This window comes from Falco naumanni, chromosome 1, assembly GCF_017639655.2.
Source record: "Falco naumanni isolate bFalNau1 chromosome 1, bFalNau1.pat, whole genome shotgun sequence".
NCBI lineage: Eukaryota > Metazoa > Chordata > Aves > Falconiformes > Falconidae > Falco > Falco naumanni.
This window is the reverse complement of record NC_054054.1, coordinates 28,118,835-28,142,460: the sequence shown is the minus strand read 5'-3', so window position 1 is coordinate 28,142,460 and position 23,626 is coordinate 28,118,835. Positions and strand designations below refer to the sequence as shown.

Sequence of the window (23,626 nt, the reverse complement as noted above, 5' to 3'; positions counted from 1 at the left end):
TGCTATACAACAGAGCTCCTTCCAGTGAGCTCAAACCAGACTGTATTCTCAACCAATTTAATTCTATAACTTTTTCACTAAACTGAAATAAAAAATTAATTGCTGTACTAGTTGATGAGTAGTGATGGATTATTATAGCCACAAATTATGAAAGGAAAGGCCAAACAGTTTAATACCACCTTTTAGTGTAGCTAAACATAGATTCTTAAGAACAAAGAACACTGAAGTACTAAGGCTTAGAAGTACATTAGACTAGATGTATTACAGTGCTAACAAGGATAACAGGTTTAATTTCTAGATGTTATAGTGAAGATCAGAAATAGACTTTAAAAGTAAAATTGTGCCACTTTCAATACAAAAATGAATTCAGAACAATTTAAAATGAAGAATAGTTTAGTCAGTTTATTAAAGAGAAAGAAGAATTTCATCAGTTTGCAAGTATTTATGAAGGGAAGATCTGGTAATAGAGTGCTCTTTAAAACAATCTAAGACAACCTGGAATTTAAAGTAGATTAAAATAAAACAATTTTAAAACCTTTTGAAAATAACATAAATTAAACATAAGGATTTTTAATTTTCTTTTACCTACAAATGTGGCAGACAGTCTGTTCTCTATAGTATTCCTCTCTTCATTATTTCAAATCTTAAAGAAAGACTTGGACTTAGATTCCTCCCATCAAACTTCAGCATGTCAATAAACTAAACCAGGAGAAAATTCAGCCTAGATGCATTTCTAAAGCCAAAGCTCAATTTATACACACAATTCTGAAACCAACAGGATCTCCAGTCACACTAATTATTAATTTATACATCCATGGACATATTGGTGAAGTTGTATTTCAGAATCAGAATTTCTTTTCACTAACCTTGTGGCCCACAGAAAATCAGCAAAAATGTACATATTGGAAATTTTTTCGTATTTTTCTGCTGCAGTTCATGAGTGGTGATGAACACTTTTAATAAAAATATTTTTCCTGAGTGCACCTCCAAAGTAAACTTTAGAATAGATAACATCATTAAAAACTTAAGAATTCAGAAAAGCCCTATGCACCAAAACTAGTTCACTTTCCCACCACTAATGGTAAGCTGTGACCAAATACGAACTTAACATCTCTCATGCAAACATATATCCTCACAATTACACAGTAATCACTGCAAATACCATACCCTTGAGGGGATAATTTATCCAGCCATCCTGCTTTAACCTTCGTTACTGATGGTCCATAAAAACAAGCATAAGGTGTTATTGATTCATTTCCAATCACAGTTTGATCTCCATCAAATTGCTGAAAATGCATTTGTTCACTGACCAAGCGATCTGAATCTCCACATTGTATCTTACTACAAGATGCTGAGTATGTTTTTGTTTTATTTTTCTTTTTCTTTAAAGGCAAAGAACATTGTTCCACAAAAGAATACACAGATTCACTTTCAGATTCTTCTGGTGATAATACTTTCTTTTCCCGAGACGGTGATTCATTTTTTGCAAATTCCTTTGTCTTCTCTTCCTGATTGTTAAAGGAACTAGAAAGAAAAGTTGCATTTTACTCTTCATATATTGCTACAATGCACAACTATATAACATTCTTAATTAGAACAAATATTGGTAAGATATTATAAACATGTTTATAACTTGTTTAATCATTCTGATAACCACAGACATGCCAAAGACAGTGTATCTTATAACCATGACCATACTGAATCCTACTTTCTCCATTCAACAGGAGTAGTAGCAAGGTAACACTTGCTGGTTCCTTTAGAAGCCTGAACAGAAGTTTAAAATTAATTCTCCCTCTGCAGAAAACTAGCCTTACACTTTTTAATATTTTGGAGGACTTGCAATATTACCTCTCTTCCATCTCCCACCTCCATAGAAGCCAAGTACAGACAGGAGAGTTAAAGAGCATGTTAGCTCCCGTTTCATCAAACCACTAGCCACTACCTCATGAGAGGGCTAGAGAATGGGTTTTAGGTTTGCGTTTGGTTGTGCTTTTTTTTCTAATAAGCAGGTAGAGTATGAGAGTATTCAGACATGGTTAGCTAGCAGGCATACAAAACTAAAACTTATTTCATCTTTGTTCTGACTGGGGAAAAGAGGGACATCTTCCAAACACACAAGAGTCTTAAACCTTCACAAGTCTCGGGACAGCCACAGAGCCAAACATCCCCTCCTACAGCATGGAGTAAAGGCTCAAATAGGGAAAAAAAATAAATAAATACAGTCACAGTTGTGCCTTCAGAGGTAGAGGTCTACTTGTGACATCAGTAAATAATTGTTTCCTCTTTGCATTTTGAATATCTCTATAACTCTTATTCAATACCATAGATTCTTGTAAGAATACTCCTCATTTGTTCCTAGATCCAATTTATTTTCAGAAGCCAGGAATTCATTTCCATGGAGTTCCTAGAAAAGAAATACATTATAATCAACGTTTGTATTGAAGTAGTAAGTGATGTTTAAATTACTGTAGACATAAATCACACACAAACAACAGCGTAACTAGTAAAGCTTTTCTTTGCTGCATTTTCAAATGTGCATTTGGAAGATCATGTTTTCAAAAGTATTCTAAGAAATGTTATTTTCGGTATTTCCATTTTTAATAATAGTAGATAAAACATTTGAGCACAGTCCAAAATAGCTGATATAAACAAATAAATGAAGAAATTCAGTGCATAGAAATAGTAGTGCTCTGATGTTTCTTGAAGCACAACCGAATATTTTACCCTGAAATTTTCTAAGCTCAAAAGCCACATGTTGCATGCAGGTTAAGCATACCATTTATGCCTTGCCACTAGTAGCCTATCTTTCATATCAGTGTTTCTCTGAATTAATTGTACAGCCTTCAGAGCATACTAAAAATAAAATAATGGTAAATTCAAATTCCTACAGTAACACTAAACTCAACCACACCAAATATCTCACATTTTCTTGCCAAGCTCTTCTTCCTAAAAGGCACATTTATTAGTGTTTGTTTAGAAATCTTTATCACAAACTGCTTGCAGCATACAAAATGTCAAGGTTAACACTGTTCAAGAACATTACATTTCACACTTCCTAAACTTGATCTGACAGTCATACTGCATACCAAGCTTCTTGATACTTTTCTCTCTTCCTTAAAAAAACAACCAACAACCTGAAATTAACATCTTTGTGTTTTCTGATGGAAGCTTTTTAAATTACTCATTCAGGCTTTGATGTGTATGTCATGAAGGATAACAGAAAAAAGTGGAAAAACTTTTGCAACAGTTGCTATTTGTTTTCTGAAGAGCAGTGCCTCATCTTGTATTTGAAGGCTGTAACTTGGCAACACGAAAAGGCCAGCTTAAAAAAAAAGGCACATAGCCCAAAGCTGTACACTGCAGTACAAATTGTGGAAATCACAGTTTGCTGCTAGAATAAACCTAGGTGAGCAGTCTGCCTTCCTCTGCCAGCCAGATACATATAAAAAAAAAAAAAAAAAAAACAAACACCCAAAAAAAAACAAAACAAAAAAACCCCAAACAAACAAAAAACCCACCGAAGCCCAAGATCAGCCACCACCCACACACCACACTTAATGTTGTAGCATGAAGGATTAGGAAAAAAAAATCATTAAAAAAACAAAACATCTGCAAACAAACTAAATGGAAAACTTAAAAGCAACCTGTCCACTGCTTATCTAATGCTTGGATTGATTGAGTCTCACAAAAGAGGGGAAATGGCAGTGTCCCACTTCTATGCAACAGTCAGGAGGCTAATATTACCCAGGAAGCATCTTCAGACTAAAAATGGTCAATATCCTTTATCTTCATTTGTTTACCAAGATGCAACTGCAAACCATACCCACTGAAGCTATGTGGTAGTACCTCTTCCTCTCTCCCATGAACCTTTATGATAATAGTTCTATGTTCTGCTTGTGCTCAGCAAACTTCAACATTTGGGCAAGTGAATTCAGGGAGCCTGAGAACTTCTAAGCAATAATCAAGAAATGCATTGCTATTGCCAGTAGATTTTAAAATGTAGAAGTCTACAAACGAAGACAGGTTTTGGGGACAGGGAGTTCTATTTGCTCATAAAGACGTATATTTCACCCAAATTAAATCCTAAGAATTTCCAATGTGTTGTTTACAGAATTACTCTGCAAGATGCTCAGATTCAAGATGAGACAAAACTCCCATTTTCCACCTCCTGGGATCTCTAAGGCATTATGCAAAAGAAGTTAGCAGCAGCATTTTTCTCCTGCAGATATCTTTATAGGCAGAAGTATTTCTTAAAAGATAGGTGTGTGTATATATGTATGACACAGAAACTGTCTCAAATATGTACTGTTCTTTGGATAGGAAGCACCTACCATTAAGAAGGGAAATTGGCTTCTGGATCCCAGACAGATGGAACTGTCTACTTGCAACCCTGTATAAAAATCCTCTACTTTCAATCAGGAAGTTATTGAGATACATTTTTGGTTTTAGCTTTTTGTAACAGGTAGCCCTGCTGATCACAAGTCAGGAAACCTGAATGCTAAAACATGAGCTTCATGAAGAGTATTAGGACTGAAGCTACATTAAACAAAGACTCAACACCATTCAGGACAAGCATCTTCCTTTAAGAGATGCTACCTTAGTCTTCTATTAAAGCTAATGTCACAGTTCTCGGGTTGATTCTTGAATTATGGTTTGGCAATGCAATTTTATACAGGTCCATAAAGATAAACTCCTCCTAAAATAAGAACCCTTAGTATTTTAAAGTGGTAAGATTGGCAATCTGGCCAGCATTCCACAGCAGAACAATGCTTAGGAGCTCACATAGCTTACTGAACTCAATATGCATGTTTAATTTAGTCTGACTGCCTACAGCAAGAAACAAAGCAAATCCTTTACTCTGGAGGTCTAAATTCATTACAATGCAGTTTTTCTGTGAAGGAATTCTAATATACTAGATTCTTCAGTTGGACACAACAATAAATCAGGTCTAAAACATTTGGGGTTTTATTTGTGTTATTTTAAAATCAATACTTTACAAAAACGCTCCTTCTTCAGGTTGCCCTTTAGAGGTTTCTGCTTCTAGTTCTTTCTTCTTAACCCAACTCAAAGACATATTTTCTTTATAGCCTTAATTCACTATTTTCTTATGCTTACTTACCTCCAGTCTGTAGTGACTTGCTACCTATTTCTACAGACGATCCCTTTATAAAAGCCTACAGAGGCCTTCTCTTTTTTACACCAATGAAACAGGAAGAAGGGTAATAGTATATAAGCCCTTAGAACAAACTTCAGTCAGTATAACAATTTGCTAATTTTTCTTGTTTATAGACAAACTATATTCTCATGTGAGGTTTCTTTTAAAATAAAGCAGCAGTTACAAGCCCTAAAATCTCAGCTACTTTACAGCATTCTGTAAACTTTCTTTTATTTGTTCCCAGGATACTTGATAACTACTGAAAAAAATCTGAAAGTGAAATGTATCTTAGCATCTTTGTTTTATGGTTCTTCTTGATGACCTTTGTCTGCAATTAAATTCTAATGGAACCAAAATTAACTATGACGTTTCCAACAGGCATGTGATAAATATAACTCAAAACCCAGTTCACTTACATGAAAATGATAATTAAAATCCAAACCTTCAGATCAGGAAAAGTATTTTATAATTACTGCATTAATCATGATTATAAAATCAGCAAAAATAGCAATTTCATTTGAAGCAGTTAATCCAGTTTAACAGCATGATATTTTTGTATTTTGTACCTTTTTAAGATAAGAAAGATTGTCAACAACCTCCCTGGGTATGCTTTTTTCCAACCAAGTATTTCAATGATATGTACAGAACGATGTTAAGTAGTAACAAGGCTAGGAAACTTCTAGAAAACCTGCTTATGCCATTGAACTAAGTACAAAGATGTTAAAATTCTGAATTTTTAAAGACATTGGCAGAGGCAACTGTCACAGACAAGACTGTACACAAGGAAAGAAAACCAAAGCTCAAAATTCACTTTTGTGTGCAGATAACCAGAACTAGAAGGAGAAACAACATGAATTTACGTGTACCTCATTAAAAAGTCAACAAAAAAAAGTACAAAACATATTTCCAGAGGAAAGAAAGTACACACCAAAACCAGAGAAGTTTTTTATGCTTCTAAAACCACTCCCATTAGAAGATGAAGTTTGGACCACTTATTCTCTACTGAAAAACTCCTACCAAATTAAAATTGGGGGGAAAAAATCCTAGGCATCTGTTTTGCTTTCTGAATTGCAGTCTGTATTGCTTTCATTTTAGTCAACAGTTTACAATAGTTATAAAAGTGAAACATTAAAGCAAAGACTAGGACAGAAACTAAGAATAATTTACTGTTTTCTCTAACTGTCTGGACTGAGATCAGATGGGACAAGTATAAGCAATTACAGAACCAACGATTTCTGGTCTGTATCCTTCTGAGACAGAAGTAGGAGCTGGGATTCAAACCATGTGGCAGATGCCTCACTAAGCTAATTTACCTCCCAGATCTCCCCATGATTCAAGAAGTCTGTCCACATGCCATCTGCGGCATTCACATCATTCATAACTGACCCCAACAAAACTGTTCTCTTCAGAGAATCCTACAACAAAAGTGACATTCTGGGTATACAGGAAGTTTAAGGGATGTATGAAAAATATCAGAAGTCCCGAGAACTTTCATATACAGGAATTAAAAAAGGTTATGGCCAAAAGTGACCGTTAGATCATCTAAGTTAACATGTAAACTTCTTTCATAGGACATACATAAGCCTGTGTAGAGTTGTCCAGTCTTGATCCACAATTATCAGAAGCGCAAAAAGCTATTTTACACCTTTACTAGTCAATTCTAATGGTTATCCACCACTTAACCTCATTTAGGCACAAAGTATTACAATACACCATTGTACCTAAGAGGGTAAAAGGAAGGCATCAAGGTAGACTGCAATTGCCTGTAACTGACTTTTATATTTGATATGGCAGCTCTGGGCATTTGAAAAAAAAAGAAAACTGTCAGTTACCTATCCTATGTTGTTTAAAATAGCAAAAAATAATAATAAAAAACCCCACCAAACCTAACCAACACACGCCACAACTTCTTTTTAGTATTGAACAGTACAAAGTGTATCTCAAAGTTGAGAAGAATCACTAGTCCACAGATATTTACAGTATAAACCTTTTGCATGTACCTAACAAGACAGAAAAGGTACTGGGAACTGAAGAAGCAGAGGAAAAAAATACACCTTAAGGGCTATGTAATATACATAATATGAAGACTGAAAATAAGACAGACCATTTATAACCAGACTTCTCAACTTACCTTAGCATCTTCAGGGTTGTCACAAATAAAGGTTTCCCCGTATGGAGAGATGATAGGTGGCTTTTCTTCTGTGGAAGTGTCTTAAAGGAAAGAGTCATACATCAATGCTCTATTAAAGTACTAACAAAATCATCTCCATCCTTCTCAGAAGGAATTTTGAAGAACAAGAAACAATTTCCCATTTCTAGCTGAACTTCAGACAGTTTTCCCATTCAGTCGCTACCTAGTCAGACACTACTACTATTATTACTATGTAATTTGCCTATTACAGGCATTTTTCTTCTTTCCCACCCTGCATCAAGCTAAAAAACCAAAACTTCTGTTGCACACTCTTAGAAGCAATAGCTCCAAAGTGTCCTTTTATTCTGACTTAAACAAAAACCAACAACACAAAAAAAAATAACCAACAAAAAATACCCCACACAACTACTAACCCAAAACACACGAAAACTCATTTGTGCACAATGTTCATTTTGCCATCAAGTATTCACTTGAAATTAATATGCATAACTTCAAACAAGACACACCTCTAGAGCTTGAAAGAACTTTTGTTTACAACTGACTGCAAAAGTCTTCTACACTCTTCCAGTAAACTATTTAATACGATTAATTTTCTGTTATTTCCTGGAGCTATGAGCACTAACTAACAAATTAAGCAGCCTTATTCAGGAATACATGTCTTGTAACATTCAAGAAAAAGTTAACTCTGCTTAAGAAATCTGAATCTAATCTTAGAAAACTCAAAATACTGTAGCCTAAAAAAGTATACTAAAATAAATTAGGTTTAAAGAGTAGATTTTATAATTTTCATTATATTTGTTCATAAACAGAAAGTAAGTAAAAATGCAGAAGTGGTTAAATGCTCTGCTATTACTTTTTTCCCCCAGACCTTCCAGATGACCGATATTTCTTAAAATAAGCAAATCTATACTAATTTCAGACACCTTCATGTCTAAGGTTTTCTCCTCAGTATTCAAGAAGTAAATATTAGCATGTTTGACTCACTGTTTTGTGAAATTTGCTTCCCAGTGCAAGAAATATTTACAGGATCCACATTTCTTCTTTTCTGAAGGGAACTTGAATAAAACAAAGCACAGAATAAAAACATTAAATGAAATTTCCCAGAAATGGAGCAAAAATATCTTATGCAGTTAGGCTATTAAAATTATATACAAATATAGAAACAGTCAATTTTAAGTCTTGAGAAAATTTCTGATTTAATTTAAAAGTCACCTAAAAATGAGGTTTTCTCCCTTTCTCACACTAAATACTTTTCTGATTCTAGCACACATCTTGAGTTTGGGGTTTTTCTGTGTGTGTGCATTGGTTTTGAATTGACCTTATGATACATTTAGATTGCTGGGAAGCATGGAGATTCCACATTCTTCCCTACCCTTTACCTTCCCTTCTCCTTCACACAGATATCAATGACTATATTTAAAGAAGAATGTACTATGAAAGTCTAATTGAACATTAAGCTCAAAGGAAGCCTGGGCATGGGAAACCAGATAAAACAAGCTCTCAAGCACTGAAAAAAAACTGCTGTAAAGTTTTGATTTTCTAAGGTCAATTTTTTTCCAGAAAGTTTTCAATCTGAGACACAAAAGACATTGTACTGCCTGTGACTACCACTGCATGTTTTGTAGATAGATAAGAATGTGTCCCCACACACAACAGAAAAATTATTTTATTCTTGATGTTGTGTTGGCCCTTAATTATTTCAGCAATTTCATGTATAGTGGCACTCATCATGCTCCTAAAAATCACATTATTTTTTTAAATTATTGTTGTTGTTTTGTTATTATTGGGATTTCAAGCTGAGACAGCACCTTTAGAATAACAACACAGGAACAAATATGCTTGAATTAGTAAATTTCTAACCCATCTTTACTACTCCAGGAGTCTGTATTAGAGCTGTTTGCAGCCAAGCTCTGATTTCCCCAGTTAACATCAATAGTTAGTAATTTTTCCTCTTAATTTCATTTTCTCTGCTTGAAAAAAGTGCTATGGATCCTACTGCATCCTTATAGAATATTCAGTGACTGATAAATGCCATACAAGATCCCTGAAGTTTTTCTAACAGGTCCTCCATCCTTAAAACCAAAGTATGTTTTACCAAAAATATCGATACTCCTAATTTTTGTTTCCCCACTTGACATACTGAGAAATTTTATTCTTTTAAGATTAGCTATATTCAAAACTTTAGAAATACTGTCCCATGAAGTCCAAGTTGAATTACTCCATATTACAGGCTGATGTTCCTCTACAACAGAAAGCATACATTTATGAACTATTTCATATCATTTTTAACCCATGCATTAACCTGCACCAAACAAATTATTAGGTTAAATTCAACACAGAAGCTGCACTGTTTATAGTTACTTGACATTTCAAGTGTTATCCAGGTTATATCAATTAAGTTCCTCAATGATATTGTAAAATCCTGGTTTTAGAAAACACAGGGTGTGTTTGGCCAGCGATGGTGGATCATAGCCTAGCTGTCATACGTGATTTGTTACTCTCCCGAGGTATAATTACAAAAAGTACACAGCAAATACTTTAAAAGTCTGTGTTTCTTCATACATCTTACTAAAATTGATGTAGTTACATCATTTGAAGCTCCATTAGCCAACTAACTTCATGCATTTGTACTAATGTAGTTATAAAGAACCTGATATGCTTATTAAAAAAACCCACGTATCTAACTTTTTCAAAACAGACCATATTTTTTGTTGTTAGGTTGGGAATTTTTTAAGGGTATTAATAGCATTGAAACAAATTAGAGATACAGCTAAGCAGCTTTGACTCAAAGAAGTTTTAAAATCACAGTTTTCTTCCTTATGTAAATCAGTGAGCCATTGACTTCATTTTAGGGTAGATTGATTTAAAAGAGGACAATGGTAACAGCAAAGACTGAAGATAAAGTCAGAAGGAAAGAAAAAATTAAAAATCAGTTTACAAAGACTTGCCTTTTTTAAATTCACATATTTTTCAGGATGTGTATATTCTATTTTTATTATGCACCTACATGTACGTATACATGGTAAGAAAACCTGCTAATAAGCAAATTAGTCTTTATCCTCACAACCAGAAATAAAAATTTTGTCATTTTTTGAGAACAAAGTTCTATTCTAACTTAAGTCAAGCAAAAACTACTTCAAGATATAAAGTAAATGAAACAAGTTTACTTTGAATATCTGCTTGAATGACAACGTATAACAAACAACATACAGTACAAGCTATAAAATTGTAATAATTTGTTAATGCTCAATAGAACAGCTAGTTAGTTATTGTACAAACTGAATACCTGGATGAAAAAAAAACAGAAAAATACTGAAGACTTCTCTGGAAGCAAATAAGATGTAAAAAAAAAAATCTTTTATCCACACCAATCTCTGACTTTCCTTAACCATTTACAAAACATAATATCTCTTCAGATAAAGATGATCATTAATTTTGCTCTTTAAAGGAAGGTTAGTGCAAGCAGTCTGCCAATCACAAAGAGAGCCAATTTTACAAATACATAATAATAATTTCAATTAAATTATTGCTTTGTAACAACTGTGGAGATTAAGACCCACTATTTTCATATATTAAGAGGTACCGGATGTGGCTCGGGCAGCATACTGTTCCCCACCACCCTTTCCTTAAGAATAAACAGGATGAAAGGGTGTGATGAGGCAGTGACTGGTCCTGCTAAAGACTGAGAAACTGGAAAGGCAAGAGCTTTGCACTGGACTGAGCTGAGCTGTTTTATTCAATATACTGCTGTCACCTCACAAATAAAGTGAGGGAGAGAGGTCACTGCAAGCAGTCAGTGCTTCAAAACCTTCATCTGCTGAGTGTTTTCAATGAACGAGGCTTTTGTTTTCAAGCTCATTCAAAGCATGTTTTCTTTTCTGTCTGTCTGAAGACCTAACCCTCCCATAATGCAAACACGTCAAAAGCGCTCCAGTGTGCTGTCAGATTCATGGACTGCTTGCAGAGGTAAATTAGTTGTGATGCTTGACCATAGGAAAAGAAGAGCAGCTTTTCTCTCCTGAAACACTTGTTTTTTGTGACAGAACACCAAGCAGAGGGACACAGCAGCACCAGCTTGGACACCTCATTAGCAATCTTACCATTTATATGTTAAGAAAGAGAGTCTAAACAGTATCAGCACCAAGCAAGAAGTTTCAACCGTAGGATCTGCCAGCTGCAGAAAACAAATAATGCCTGCTCAGCACAAGGATCAATATTCATTTCATTCATTTATATTTTCCCCAAAATGCAGCTCGTTCTCCAGAATTACTTTTGATCTAGTTGGTCTTGTTTCTGTTAACGAACAATCAGAGCAATCCCACTTCTGAAGAATACAGCAAAGTTGAGGGATATGAAAAAACCTAAAGCATATAGAGTTCATCAGTCTGAAATTTTCTGTGTAGCAATCTTGTATAACAAACAGGTTTAGCACGCCATAAATCTGCTTAAGCTTTTTCTTTGAACAGATTGCTGCTCTGAATGATGCAACAGTAGCTATTTCACTTGAGTGACTGCTAAATGACATGATCCAAAGCATATAAAACTCTCTCTATGCTTATTATCTTCAATCTTGCACTAAAGGCACATCAATAGTTAGCTCCATCCACTGCATTACTTTCACTATTTTGTCTTACAGAAGCTTTTACTGAAGCCTGTAAATGGAAGAAGTCACTTAGACCAAAAGTATCAAGACTGACCATGAAACTTCCAACCCTCTGTTTAACTCTTTGTTCTGTTCCGCAACACGACTGGCGAACCACATTAAAAATTGAAGATTTCTCACCTAAATACAGAATGCACTGTCTCAGAAAGGGTGATGACAGTCTAATAAAGATGTTTTGGATGCAGATTATTTTAACTTTAGAATATGATTTGCAATCCCCTTAATAATTCTAGTGCTTTTAAACATCTTTCAAGTCATCTTTACCAATTCTGCGTCAACAGAGAGCTCATCATAAGAAGGAAAAGTCTAGCTGACAAGAATCTAACATAACTATGCATCGCTTCAATACTGATAACCCAAAAACACTACTAAAATCTGCACAATGACACCACTATCAAGAACACTGTGTAATTGTCACTTTTAAAAAAAAAAAAAATTGCACCCCTCAGTACTACAGTGATGCCACATATATTGGTTTTCTTTCTTCTTTGAAGTATATCTCCAACTCCTAAAATGCTATAATGTCTTATCAGCTGTGTTTTGTTACAGGCAAGAACCAGGAGCACAAGTGAGGCACAGAGAAGCAAATACAATTGCAAGCAAGGCAAGCACACCATTAGTAACTAAAAGTGACACGGTCACAGCACTGGTAAGGGACATAAGGAGACTCACCCTGTGAACTTTTTGTGCCAGATTGCACATAGGAGATCATAAGAAAATCATTTCCTTGCATAAAAATTTGAAGACTAATATCCATGAATGACTAGAAAGAAACACTGAGTTTCCCAGATTTCAGCAGGATTTCTCTGCCTCTATGGAAAAGCCTTCACAAAACGTAATACAAATGAAACTATGGTCTATCAATAAAAGTCAGTTGAGGATGTTTGTCTATGCAGTTCTGTAAGGCAGACATGATCTTTCCTGATGTTAAAGATGCTGCAAGCTGCTATTTTAAAGTTCTGCATTACTTCTTTGCCTCTAAAAAAAAAATACTCAGCAAGGTTATCAAGTATGTTTCTGTGAAGTTTAAGTTCTGGTTTAACCTTGACCTTGCTCAGACAAACAGCTACTTGTCCTTCAAGATCTCCATATTGTTATAACTGGAGCATAAAGATGAACAAAATAAGTTGGAGGTCGCAAATCGAAATGGTGGGTAATGACCCAGTCACATATCAATCACTAATAGACTCTGATTTGAAGGATTTACTTCAATGGTGGGAAGATTATAAATATAGCATATACTCTCTACTGGATGACTGTTTCTCAAAAGACGTTAATAGTACTCTTTTAGTAACTATTGTTATCTTTTAGGATGAGATTCGCATTTCAGCTCAGCAGGAATAGCTTTATTATATAAAGTAGCAATAATCACTCTACCAAACTTAATGTAAAGCTACTCCTCACTTAAAGACGATTATACTGAGGTTTCAATAAGCACAATTTTTTTTTGCCAACGTAAAACACACTGATTAAACAATTTTTAAGGCATACAAAAATATCTTAATTGTTGCAAAGAATCTTTGTTGCTCCATCTGTTCAATCAGACAATTGTATTACAACGTTTAGTACTGACTTCTTTCAGTAATCTAAAAGAAACATAAATGCTGGGAAAACTCTGTATTTAGGGCATGTATAAACTCGCTAACAATGTTTCTAACCGCTAAGATATGGAGATGAAAGACAAGCTAAATACAAAACATTCTCAGACATGCCCCTTCCAGGCATAGCTAGTGGTTTAAAAAAAAAAATAATTTTTTACTTTAAAAAGTGCAACCTAATGATTTGGATATGACTACGCTGACAAAACTTTGCATATGCCTTTGCATTGATTTTTCTTCTCTGTTTAAGACACTTAACCAGCATGACAGGTAAAAGATTATATAGTTAACAGAACCAAAAATATTACAAATCAGTCTGTGGGGAGACATTCTTCATTTACATAACCTGTAATATTATGATCAACTGCACATTCTGTGCCTATTATTTTTAACATTCAAACAATATTACTTTTATTAAGATAGGCCTGGAGTTAAGTTCTAACATCAGACCTTTTCCTTTACATTCCATCATAGCTCTGCAAGACAAGCTACAACAACTAATTCTTATTCAAGACAGTAAGTGCTACTCACTAATTTGTGGATTCAAACTATGAACTCAACCATTTTGAAGGAAGAAAAATCCACACCCACACCACATGAGTATTTTGAAACAAATACAAACTTTCCAGTGCAATTTATCATAACAAACTTTATAGGACTCTATCCAATACTATCCTCACCAATGCTGCAGAGAACTATCCTTAAAAAGATTACATAAACTCTGAACACCTCTCGCATCTCTCCTGTACAACCCCCCCTCCCTTTTTCCACTTTTTTCCTGATGGAATGCCTCAAGAATATTTTTATACTAAACATCATTAAAAGCTAAGGTTTTGTTATCATGAAAACACGAGCAAAAGCCAACTCCTAATATGACAAACTGGTTGCATTCATTTGCTGATTTAACAGTTAAATGACAACCAATTTAAAAATTAATCTAAGACCCATCTTGAAGAAAGTCCTTGCTATAGACCTACAGGATAATGTAGTTATCTCCTCTACAAAATAAATGTCCTATTCTAATTCAAAACAACAACTGTTTATATTTACATATAAATTTTATGTGTTTTAAGGCTAGAACTTAAGATTCTTGTGTAATCATCTTGTTATGCCCATCCATACAATCATATCAGATGCATCTTTCTTTGTTTACAGGGTGGCTACACCATACAATACACAAAACAGACAAGAAGGATTTTCTAAATTTTGCCCCACTTTTTAGATAAAACTACATTAACATGTGTAGGTCTGTAAAACTTCCTAGATCTTTCTTATAGGTTACATATATAAAATAATAAATATTTATTTTCCAAGAACAGCATCCCTTGAAAGATACAGCTGTAAAATTTATAAGATACAAACTGAATACTGGTGGTTTACAATTATTGTCTCATCATAAAAACAGATTTTTATTCTTAAGGGTGAAGCTTTAGCACTCTTGAAAACACTATTTTGTCACCATTTTCCTCTGACAGATCAGAATTTCATCAGAAACACTGGAACTATATCTAATTAATATTATTAGCAGTGTTTTGGTTTGGAAGAGATTCAACAACTTTTTGTTATTTTTCAATCTTGGTTTTGTAACATTTATGTATTTCTATTCTTCCCCATCTTAACAGCATACAGATTAAGTTTTAAAAATGCTTGATATAGTTGTTTTTAATGAGGATTATACCTAAAGCAATAAAGATTCCTTTCTTTGAAAATTTTTTAAGAAGGATTATACCTAAAGCAATAAAGATTCCTATCTTTGAAAATAAGTCAATGCAAGGATGACTGGGGAGGTTATAAGGAAACATTGTTCTAAAATTTCCCTTTATAATCTCATTGGTGCTTTTCATTTGCATTGAAGCTTATCCTCCTTCAATTTATTTGGCAACATTTATACCAAATCCAGTGTATCTACAGCACATGCGTTGAAAGTCCACAAAAAAAAACCAAACAGAAAAAAACTGCAAGAAACCCCAAACCATAATTTCTACAATGATAGCAATTCTTTATGAGAAAGAAAGAACAGTTACCTTGATGAAGCTTGAACTTCATTTGATTCTGGAATTTCTGGTACAGGCCGATGCCTTAATATAAAAGACCGGGTTGCTCTTGGAAATACTTTCATGCAGTTTTGTGCATAAGAACCATATAAGTCATTGTCTATCATTTCTCCTTTAAACTTAAAGAATGGAGAATTTGGCTCACTATCAGATAAATCATCCTCATCTGAAAACATGAGATGTTTGTTTTCATTGTATTTTGTCTCACATGAATGAGCAAACGAAGTAGGAGGATCATGAAATGCCAAACAGCCAGCCAAGCGCTCATCAGCTTGGTATGCAGCAGCTTCTTCCAGTGATGTATCTGGCTGAGTATTCATCTTAATACATCCAATCTGATGGATAGTTTTTAGCATTCTGTCTGAATTCTGGTATAAACTAGAAAAATCTGAATTTTTAAAGCAATCGTCATTTGCCTCTAATAAGTTTTGTTCTGCAAGATCAAACCTTTTGTTACCAATGTAAGCTTTATTAAGCTGTTCTGACAATGTTGCAGGTATCAAGCTAGTCCTGTCTATACTTGAATTGCTTATTGGAGACTCCTGATCTGAGGACAAATATTGCTGCTTTTCTGAACCTTTCAAATTTTTGAATTTTAGATTTTCACACAAAAGAGAACCTCCTTGCATTTTTGAAAAAGTGGTGTCTAATTGCTTAAGAATTCTTCTGCGATGCCCTGTAGGCAACACTCCCATTTGCTGAAGTATACTGTTATTTATTCCCATGCAGTCTGTCACAATGTTATAGCCATACTCTTTAAAGTTAGGAAGATACTGCCCCAAGTTTATGTTGACCAAGAATTCTTCAATATCAGTGCCATTGTCTGTGGATGACATGATGGCAGCTTCATTCCGAATATTCCGCCCCACAGTCAAGTAGAAATATAGTCAGGATGCATACATATTCACTAGCAACAAAGCCCTTTAAACTTGGTATCAGCCAGCCAACGGAGAACATCAGTTTCTTCAAGACACTTCCTCAGGTTCCTTCAGTTTGATCTGATGTTTGGGGTTTTTTTAAAGACTGCAAACCTATGAAAATGAAAAAGAGAATTTTAAAAAAAATCCCATCTGAATTCACATTAATCTTGGACAAAATTCTGAAAGGCTCCCTGTCATTTGGACAGTAATATTTTTAAATTGCTTATATATGAAAATTTCAAAGGGCATAAACTGCATAACCTCTCTGTCCTTTTATCTAGGCCTCTATAAAGAGAATATAGAAATCAAAGTCTTAAGTCAGCATAAGTAATAGAATCTTAAAATATATAATCCTAGTAGTTAACATTAACATGAACAGTTAAGAGATAAACCACTTATCTACACACACACTTATTACACAGTATTTGGATATAAGGGGGAGAAAAAGCAATCTAGGACAGAGCTGGAACCTAAAGCTATCCTGTTCCCATGCCAGCACCAATTAACTACAGCGCAGGGCTTCTACTCCCTTAACTTCTGAGCCTTAAACTCTTTTTAGCACAGAAACATGTTTTCAGTGGGAGAAAGTGAAAATGACTAGCTAAAGCATTCTATGTGAACTGTGAATTGAAGCCCTCTTCAACTGAACATCCAACTGAAAAAGTGCAGTAACCAATAAAATAGTTTACAAAGGTAGAATAGTTTCTGAGCAGAGGGTGGGGGGAGTGGGAAGTGCCTTAATTGTTTAAAAAGCTACAGTCAGAAAGCTATGGAGGTGATCAAAATACACCTTGCAAGATCACGCCCTTCAGAGAAGTGTCACAAAGGCAAACAGGAAACAGGTAACTACTGAGCTTCTCAGCTCTGTCAAGGAAGCAGTTCTCTTGGCCACAAACTAGCATAACCCCATAGGAAAGTTCTGGACTCCACAGTAGGGACATTTGGCATCTTAATTGCCGATGACAGTTTTTCCTCAGTATTTCCCAACTCAGCTCTTGGCACTGTCCAGTTTCTACCACCTATCTCGAGTTCTTTCTTCAGGGCCATATCCAAATTCACAATTTACAAAATCCAAAGCAGACAACGAAGGTACTATTCTGAAGGTGTTTGAGACAGCCTGAAATCACATTTCTTTAAAGAAGGTTTAAGATCAGCTGCAGTCAGCAGGTTTCTTCACCTCCCTCTTCCCACATAAAGGGTAATTTGGCCTTAGGCAATCCTGCTGACTGTAGCAGCTGTCCTGGCATGCAGGTACTAGCCTTAAGCAGCCTGGAAAAGAAAGAACCGCTTCAGTAGAAGAGGTTAAGACTTAAATAACAATTAGAAAGAAAATAAATCATATATCCAGAATATATCCACGGTAGTGGGTAATGATACTTATTTTTCAAAATATTTCCTGGCAAGAAGGGTACTACTTATGATCTAAGAATTGAAGCTTAAAAGGTTGATTACTTTTGTACCATATAAGTTCCTCCAATAAAGGATAAAACCTCTTCCTGTAAGATTTCACCAATGTCTTTTGAGTAACTAAGTTGTTTTTCAGAAAAGTAATCATAAACAAAACTATGCCCCTCCTCATTCCCCAAAGCCACATGCAATTAAATTTAAAATCATATACTGAATGGAGTACAACCGTTATCACTGCTATCAGTAATTGTACTTTATTATGAAATAAATGACTAAATAACTAACTCAAGAATTAGAAGTCTTTTCTTCTAAGATTTTGTAAATATCTTTATTACTACCATGTTTTCAGAAAGTGGCAATCAAGAACAGGGAAAAAAACTCTCTATACTTACACCATATATATATGTATGTGAGAGACATAATAATAAGAAAAAAAAGATGAACAGACCTACATTTTTCTGGAAATGTAAAAATGAACACAGCATGCTTACTATAAATGTTCTGTTATTTAAAATATGTCTTTGGATTCTTGCTAATCTCTTTAACTTCATTTTTGGGGCAATATTTTTATCAGCTTTGATCACTGCACAAGTCTGAGAAGTGACTTATCTTGAACAAAAAGTTCATACAAATAAATGAATACATACAATACATACAATTTTTAGAGATGACTCTGTAGGCCAGTCAGATAGCAACCTCTCAAGAAAGATCAGCTTTGTTAGAGTTAACCCTTCTCAAAAGATTCTCAAGTCATTTATATTCAAAACGCCTTGGATTGAGCTAGACTGATTAACAATCAGCTTTTAAAGTTAACGTTGTCCTTTCCCAACCTACATACTTATCTAAGCACTCATCGTTCCTCTGAAAACTTCAGACATCAGCATTTTCTCAAGCTTTTCAATGAGCCTCTAGACATAGAAGTTGAACTTAGGGCCTCCACCCATCTCTAAACCCTAAAAAATACAAATACATACTCTCTTAAGAAGTTCAATATGTACTATGAGTACAGAATGAGAAATAATTGCTACAGAAATTACTAAAGTGGGCAAAAAGTATCACACAGGCACTGTCTGTGCCAGAAAATAGTATTTCACATACCCGTTATTGAACACCTCCCCCCCCCCCCCAAAAAAAAACACCACAAACTCCAAACCAAAACCCAACAGAACAACCAAAAAAACAATCCCAAACAACCCACATGTTCAAGTATACAAAACCTCTACAATGGTTTGTAGATCTCGATGTATCAATCTAAGAGTTTTAAAGTTGGAGTTAGCAATTGGTTATCTCAGCCATTTCCACCTTCTGTGGCAGTTCTGGGTTTCATGGTAGTGTCTGGCTTTTTCTCTGAGGTATTATTGTTTTATTCTCAGACAGTATCTTTCTCGCAACCCCTCCATCTTCAGCAGTAACCAAAAAGACACAGGAAAGTAGCTTTCAGTTGTATATTTACAAATATTTTTTTATATAAATATATATATATATATACACACACCTACACACACTTTTCAGTATCTAAATGCTGTTTCTTCTACATGCAATACCTTTGCCTACACAGCTTATTCTGGAACGTCTCCAGCATTGTTACTCAGGAACTCAAATAGCCATGTATTATCAGCTGTTTGGATCCTAACCCGTGTCTGTATAAACCACATAACAATGCAGAGGATAACAATGCAGAGGATTACCTAGCACAGAACAAACTTTGTTTCCAAATTTGCAAGAAGCGTTACTTTTTGCAGCATATTTTACAAATGAAACGTAGCAGACTGAGAAAGGAAGAAACTGCTCTCTGGAAAGACACTTTGACCATAAATGCCATTACCAGTAGAAGTTGAAGCCCAAGCCATTTTCATTTTCTGTAGTAATCTACAGCAGAAGCTGTCAATGCATACATCAAGATTTATAAAGACATGCTATAGGTCTAGCCTAGCTATACAGCTGGTTAGCTACCATAAGTTCAGTCACACATTTTTTGTGGGTCTGAACAAAGGGTTATACTGACACCTGTTTTGGTTTGACTACTCAAAGATTCAAGTAACAAACAGCTAAACAAATAAACAAATCACACTGGTGAATATTTGTACTGCAGGCTAGAATACTGAATCGTTTCTTGCAATATTTTATCCTTACTAAAGGCTTAAGCTCAAGAAGTATGTAGAAAAGCAGAATTCAAGGATCACCTTATTCAACAGATTAATCTATTTCAATGTAATTAATATCAATTTAAAACAATGTAATCTCCTCCACAGTTTTAATTGTGGAATACATCATAAAAAACCCTGAAGAATGTTTGTACAGCATTAGAGATGTAGTGCATATATATGATATATACACATTTATCTACATATAGTCACTTTCACATCCATATTTGTACTGTAACAAGTATAAGTAACCAACAGTATTCAATATTAGTGCTCTTGGTTGCATATATCTTGTAAAACAAAACTTCTCTCAGCAGCAAGGCAAAATAGATTTTTTTCCTACAGCATTTGACAAAAATAAATATCAGAAAAGAAAAAAAAATGAAGGGAATTTGGTCTTGCCTAAATAAAATTGATTCTTGCTGTATTATTACATTCTCCAATATAGAGTAACCAAGACAAAAGGCATCATTCAACATAGTTACTAAAGACAGGAAAATGCTATAGGAGTTGGACAAAAAAAAAAAAAAAAGTATCAAGCTTCTTGGAAGACACTTTACCATTCAACTTATAGAAATATGGGTAAAGCATCTAAATTGCTGTGCGGGGAAAAAAAAAAAAAAAAAAAAAAAAAAAAACAATACAAGGGAAAAATCTGGTCTTTTCTTCCAAGAAGATAAGTTTTGGCAGGGGAATTGTGCAATTTCTCTTGCACATCCCAAGCCTTATCCAACTTATTTCATAGAAGTTTATGTTTCTCACAGTGCTGCTCAAACTGATTTTCATGTTCTTTTCCCATCTTATGGGAAGAGCTTAGATAATGAGGTACAACAACTTAGAGCAGCATAACAGTTCGTTCTGTTTTACTAAAAATGACAGCTAAACAGCACCAAAGAAAAACGACAGCACTGGCACAGAAAAACATACATAACTTTCTGGATCTTTCCTTCACATGGAAGGTAAGTACCTGCATCTAATATTCTGAAAAGACACAGCAATTGATTCTATGATTCTATGATTCTTCCATTCTGTGACTTTCAAGTTGAAAAGTCTTCAAGATAACACTGATTGGAATATAGACAAATCTATGTTGAAGCAAGCAAGCAGTTAAACTTTTAATAATGAATTGTATGACCAGTAGGATATAGTTGAATATAGAAACTCTCAAGTGAGACTTTTTTTTTCCTTTAAGATTACTACAGATACTAGCCTGAAGAAAGTGTCAAACCCTTAGAAGCCTATGGAAAGATAATCACACTTTAAGCAGTCAGTTCAACAAATACAAGCAAGTTCAGGCTTGCTCCAGGCTTCTCCTAAAGCACATACTAGATTAAGATCCAAATAAACAGGTAACAAACCCAAAACAAAACCTCACTACAACAGGACTTACCATGGAGCAGAATGAAATCTGCCAGTAGTGAATTTCATCTTCCCATTATACTTGACTGCATACAAACTGACAAGATTAACAGTCCTAGGAAATGGTTGTAGATCATTAAAAGATCTTTACAAAAATCTACATAACACAATCAGCATATCGACTGGGTTCTCAAAAAAAAAAAAAAAAAAAAAAATCTCAAATGACCTTTTTAAAGTGGTTACTTAATGAATTAACATTTGGGTCAACTCAGAGCAAGATAACCGATTGCAACAATTCTGATAGAACTGTTCCCCTTCCACATGCAAGGAAGTTACTAAGCATGGTTTACGAAATACCTTTAATCACATCCTCTGTCCAAATGTTTCTTTGCTGTTGTTTCTATTTCAGAACACTTCTCTCCCAGAGAAAAGTTCAGCCACTTTCTCTACCTCAGAGTCAAACCTCATACTGCAAGTAATTCCAGTGGAACCACTTGCAGAGTTGCTGGAATAAGGAACTACACGCCATGAATAAGCATGCTGAAGGAGGCATTGGCTGAGTACACTTTAGCCAGTTGCTCTGGCAACACTGGGTCGCTGTATCCTTCACTTGGTCTCTTATATCTAGGACATCCCGGTGGCTCTCTGGCTTTCTCAAAGTGAACTTCCTGCATTTTCTGCTAAAAAAAAAATCCAGAAATATACTGGCAGCTAACAAGAAGTCTGCTTGCGTCCAACTTCGCAAAACCAACTCACAAACAGATGCACAATAACAAATAATAAATAAATAAAAAATAAATAATAAAGCACTGCTCCTTAGTATGACATTTACATACAGACCGTTAAAATAATTTAAGCTAAAAAGAAATCATGAAGGAGGGGGGGAAAATTAATACACGCCGTATTTTCTACCTGCCTACGAGCTATTTCTTGTCAGATTCCAACTTTGGTACCTGACGCTCATCAGAACCATGCCCTGTACCACACCGCTCCGCCTCGCCCCGCACCCGCCGGTAACTTTAAAGCCGCTCCCCAGCGGCGCGGTCTGCGCTGCCGGCGGCACCGGGGCCCCAGAGCCCGGCCCACGGAGCAGCTCCGCGCTCGCAGCCGCCCGGCCCGGCCCGGCCCGGGGAGCCGCCGGCGCAGGCCGCCGCGCACAGGGCAGCAGGCCGGCAGCCCTCGCCCTCTACCTGGCAAACGCCGCACCCTGCCGAGGCTGGCATACCTCCGGCCAAAGGCAGCCGGGGACGGGGAGACAGCAGCAGGGGAAGAGCAGGGCTTTTACCTGGCTTCAGCTCTCTGTTCCCCCTCCGTCTCTCCGCTCGCTCACTTTCTTGATTTCTTTCTCTTTCCTTCCTTCCTTCCTGCCTCCACACCCCACCCCACCCCACCCCCGCGCTGCTCCGCGGCAAGCCGCGCCCGCGGCGCTCCCTCAGGAGGCGGCCCCACCTGGGCGCGGGCGGGGAGCGCCCGCCGCCCCGCGCCCCTCCGCGCTGCCGCTCCGCGCCGGGGCGGGTGCTCAGGGCGTGCTCGTCGGGCAGCATATTTCTGGAGGAGCCGGGAGGGAGCCCGCTGGCAGCCGCAGGCTTCGGCTCTGGGAGTGCTCACTGCCCCAGCGCATCGCTTCGCAGGCGCCCGCGCCCTCTCCGGCAGCCCGAGCTGGGGTGGCGGCGGGCGTCCCCCCTGGCTAGGAAGCGGCGGGCTGTGGGGCAGCGGGCTGCTCCCGGCCATCTCTGGCACCAGCCGGAGCGGTGCTCAGGGCAGGCAGGCCAGGTGCGAAGGAGCGGCATTTCCTTAACAGTAGTGGCACAGCTGCTGAGGGATTGCCAGCTTTTCTAAAAAAATAAATAATTCAAAGAATTACTAAACTGTCAGCAACGTATGTAACTTCCCCGCTTCTAGGAACTCACCTACATGTGTGAATTACAGTCATGCAACTGAAGCTAGCTTTTTGTTACACAAAATAAGACCAAAAAGTACTTTCATATACACGACCAATGTACATACACATCTTCTTGATGTGTCAGTCCTGATTTTTTCTATTTAAATCCAAGGATGCATGCCCTTGGCCCAGGAAGCCCATGCTGTCGGGGCAGAAGCCTGAGGCCTGCTGCTCTTGCAGCAGCGAAGGTTTACTGAGGAAAAAGAGGCCGGTAATTAAAGTGCTCGTTTAG

The 23,626-nt window shown here is 36.2% G+C and overlaps 1 protein-coding gene across 1 annotated transcript in view; it reads right to left on the bottom strand.

The window, feature by feature from the left end:
• ARAP2 (ArfGAP with RhoGAP domain, ankyrin repeat and PH domain 2) overlaps positions 1-22,817 on the bottom strand; it is a 129,958-nt gene extending 107,141 nt beyond the window's left edge. The window contains exons 1-6 of the mRNA XM_040587814.1: positions 22,738-22,817; positions 15,593-16,653; positions 8,292-8,362; positions 7,287-7,366; positions 2,322-2,404; positions 1,168-1,524 (exon numbers count right to left, since the gene is read on the bottom strand). Coding sequence (XP_040443748.1) covers positions 1,168-1,524; positions 2,322-2,404; positions 7,287-7,366; positions 8,292-8,362; positions 15,593-16,458 — 1,457 coding nt within the window. The 5' untranslated portion in view covers positions 16,459-16,653; positions 22,738-22,817. The remainder of the gene's footprint in view (positions 1-1,167; positions 1,525-2,321; positions 2,405-7,286; positions 7,367-8,291; positions 8,363-15,592; positions 16,654-22,737) is intronic.
• Positions 22,818-23,626: the final 809 nt, after the last annotated feature.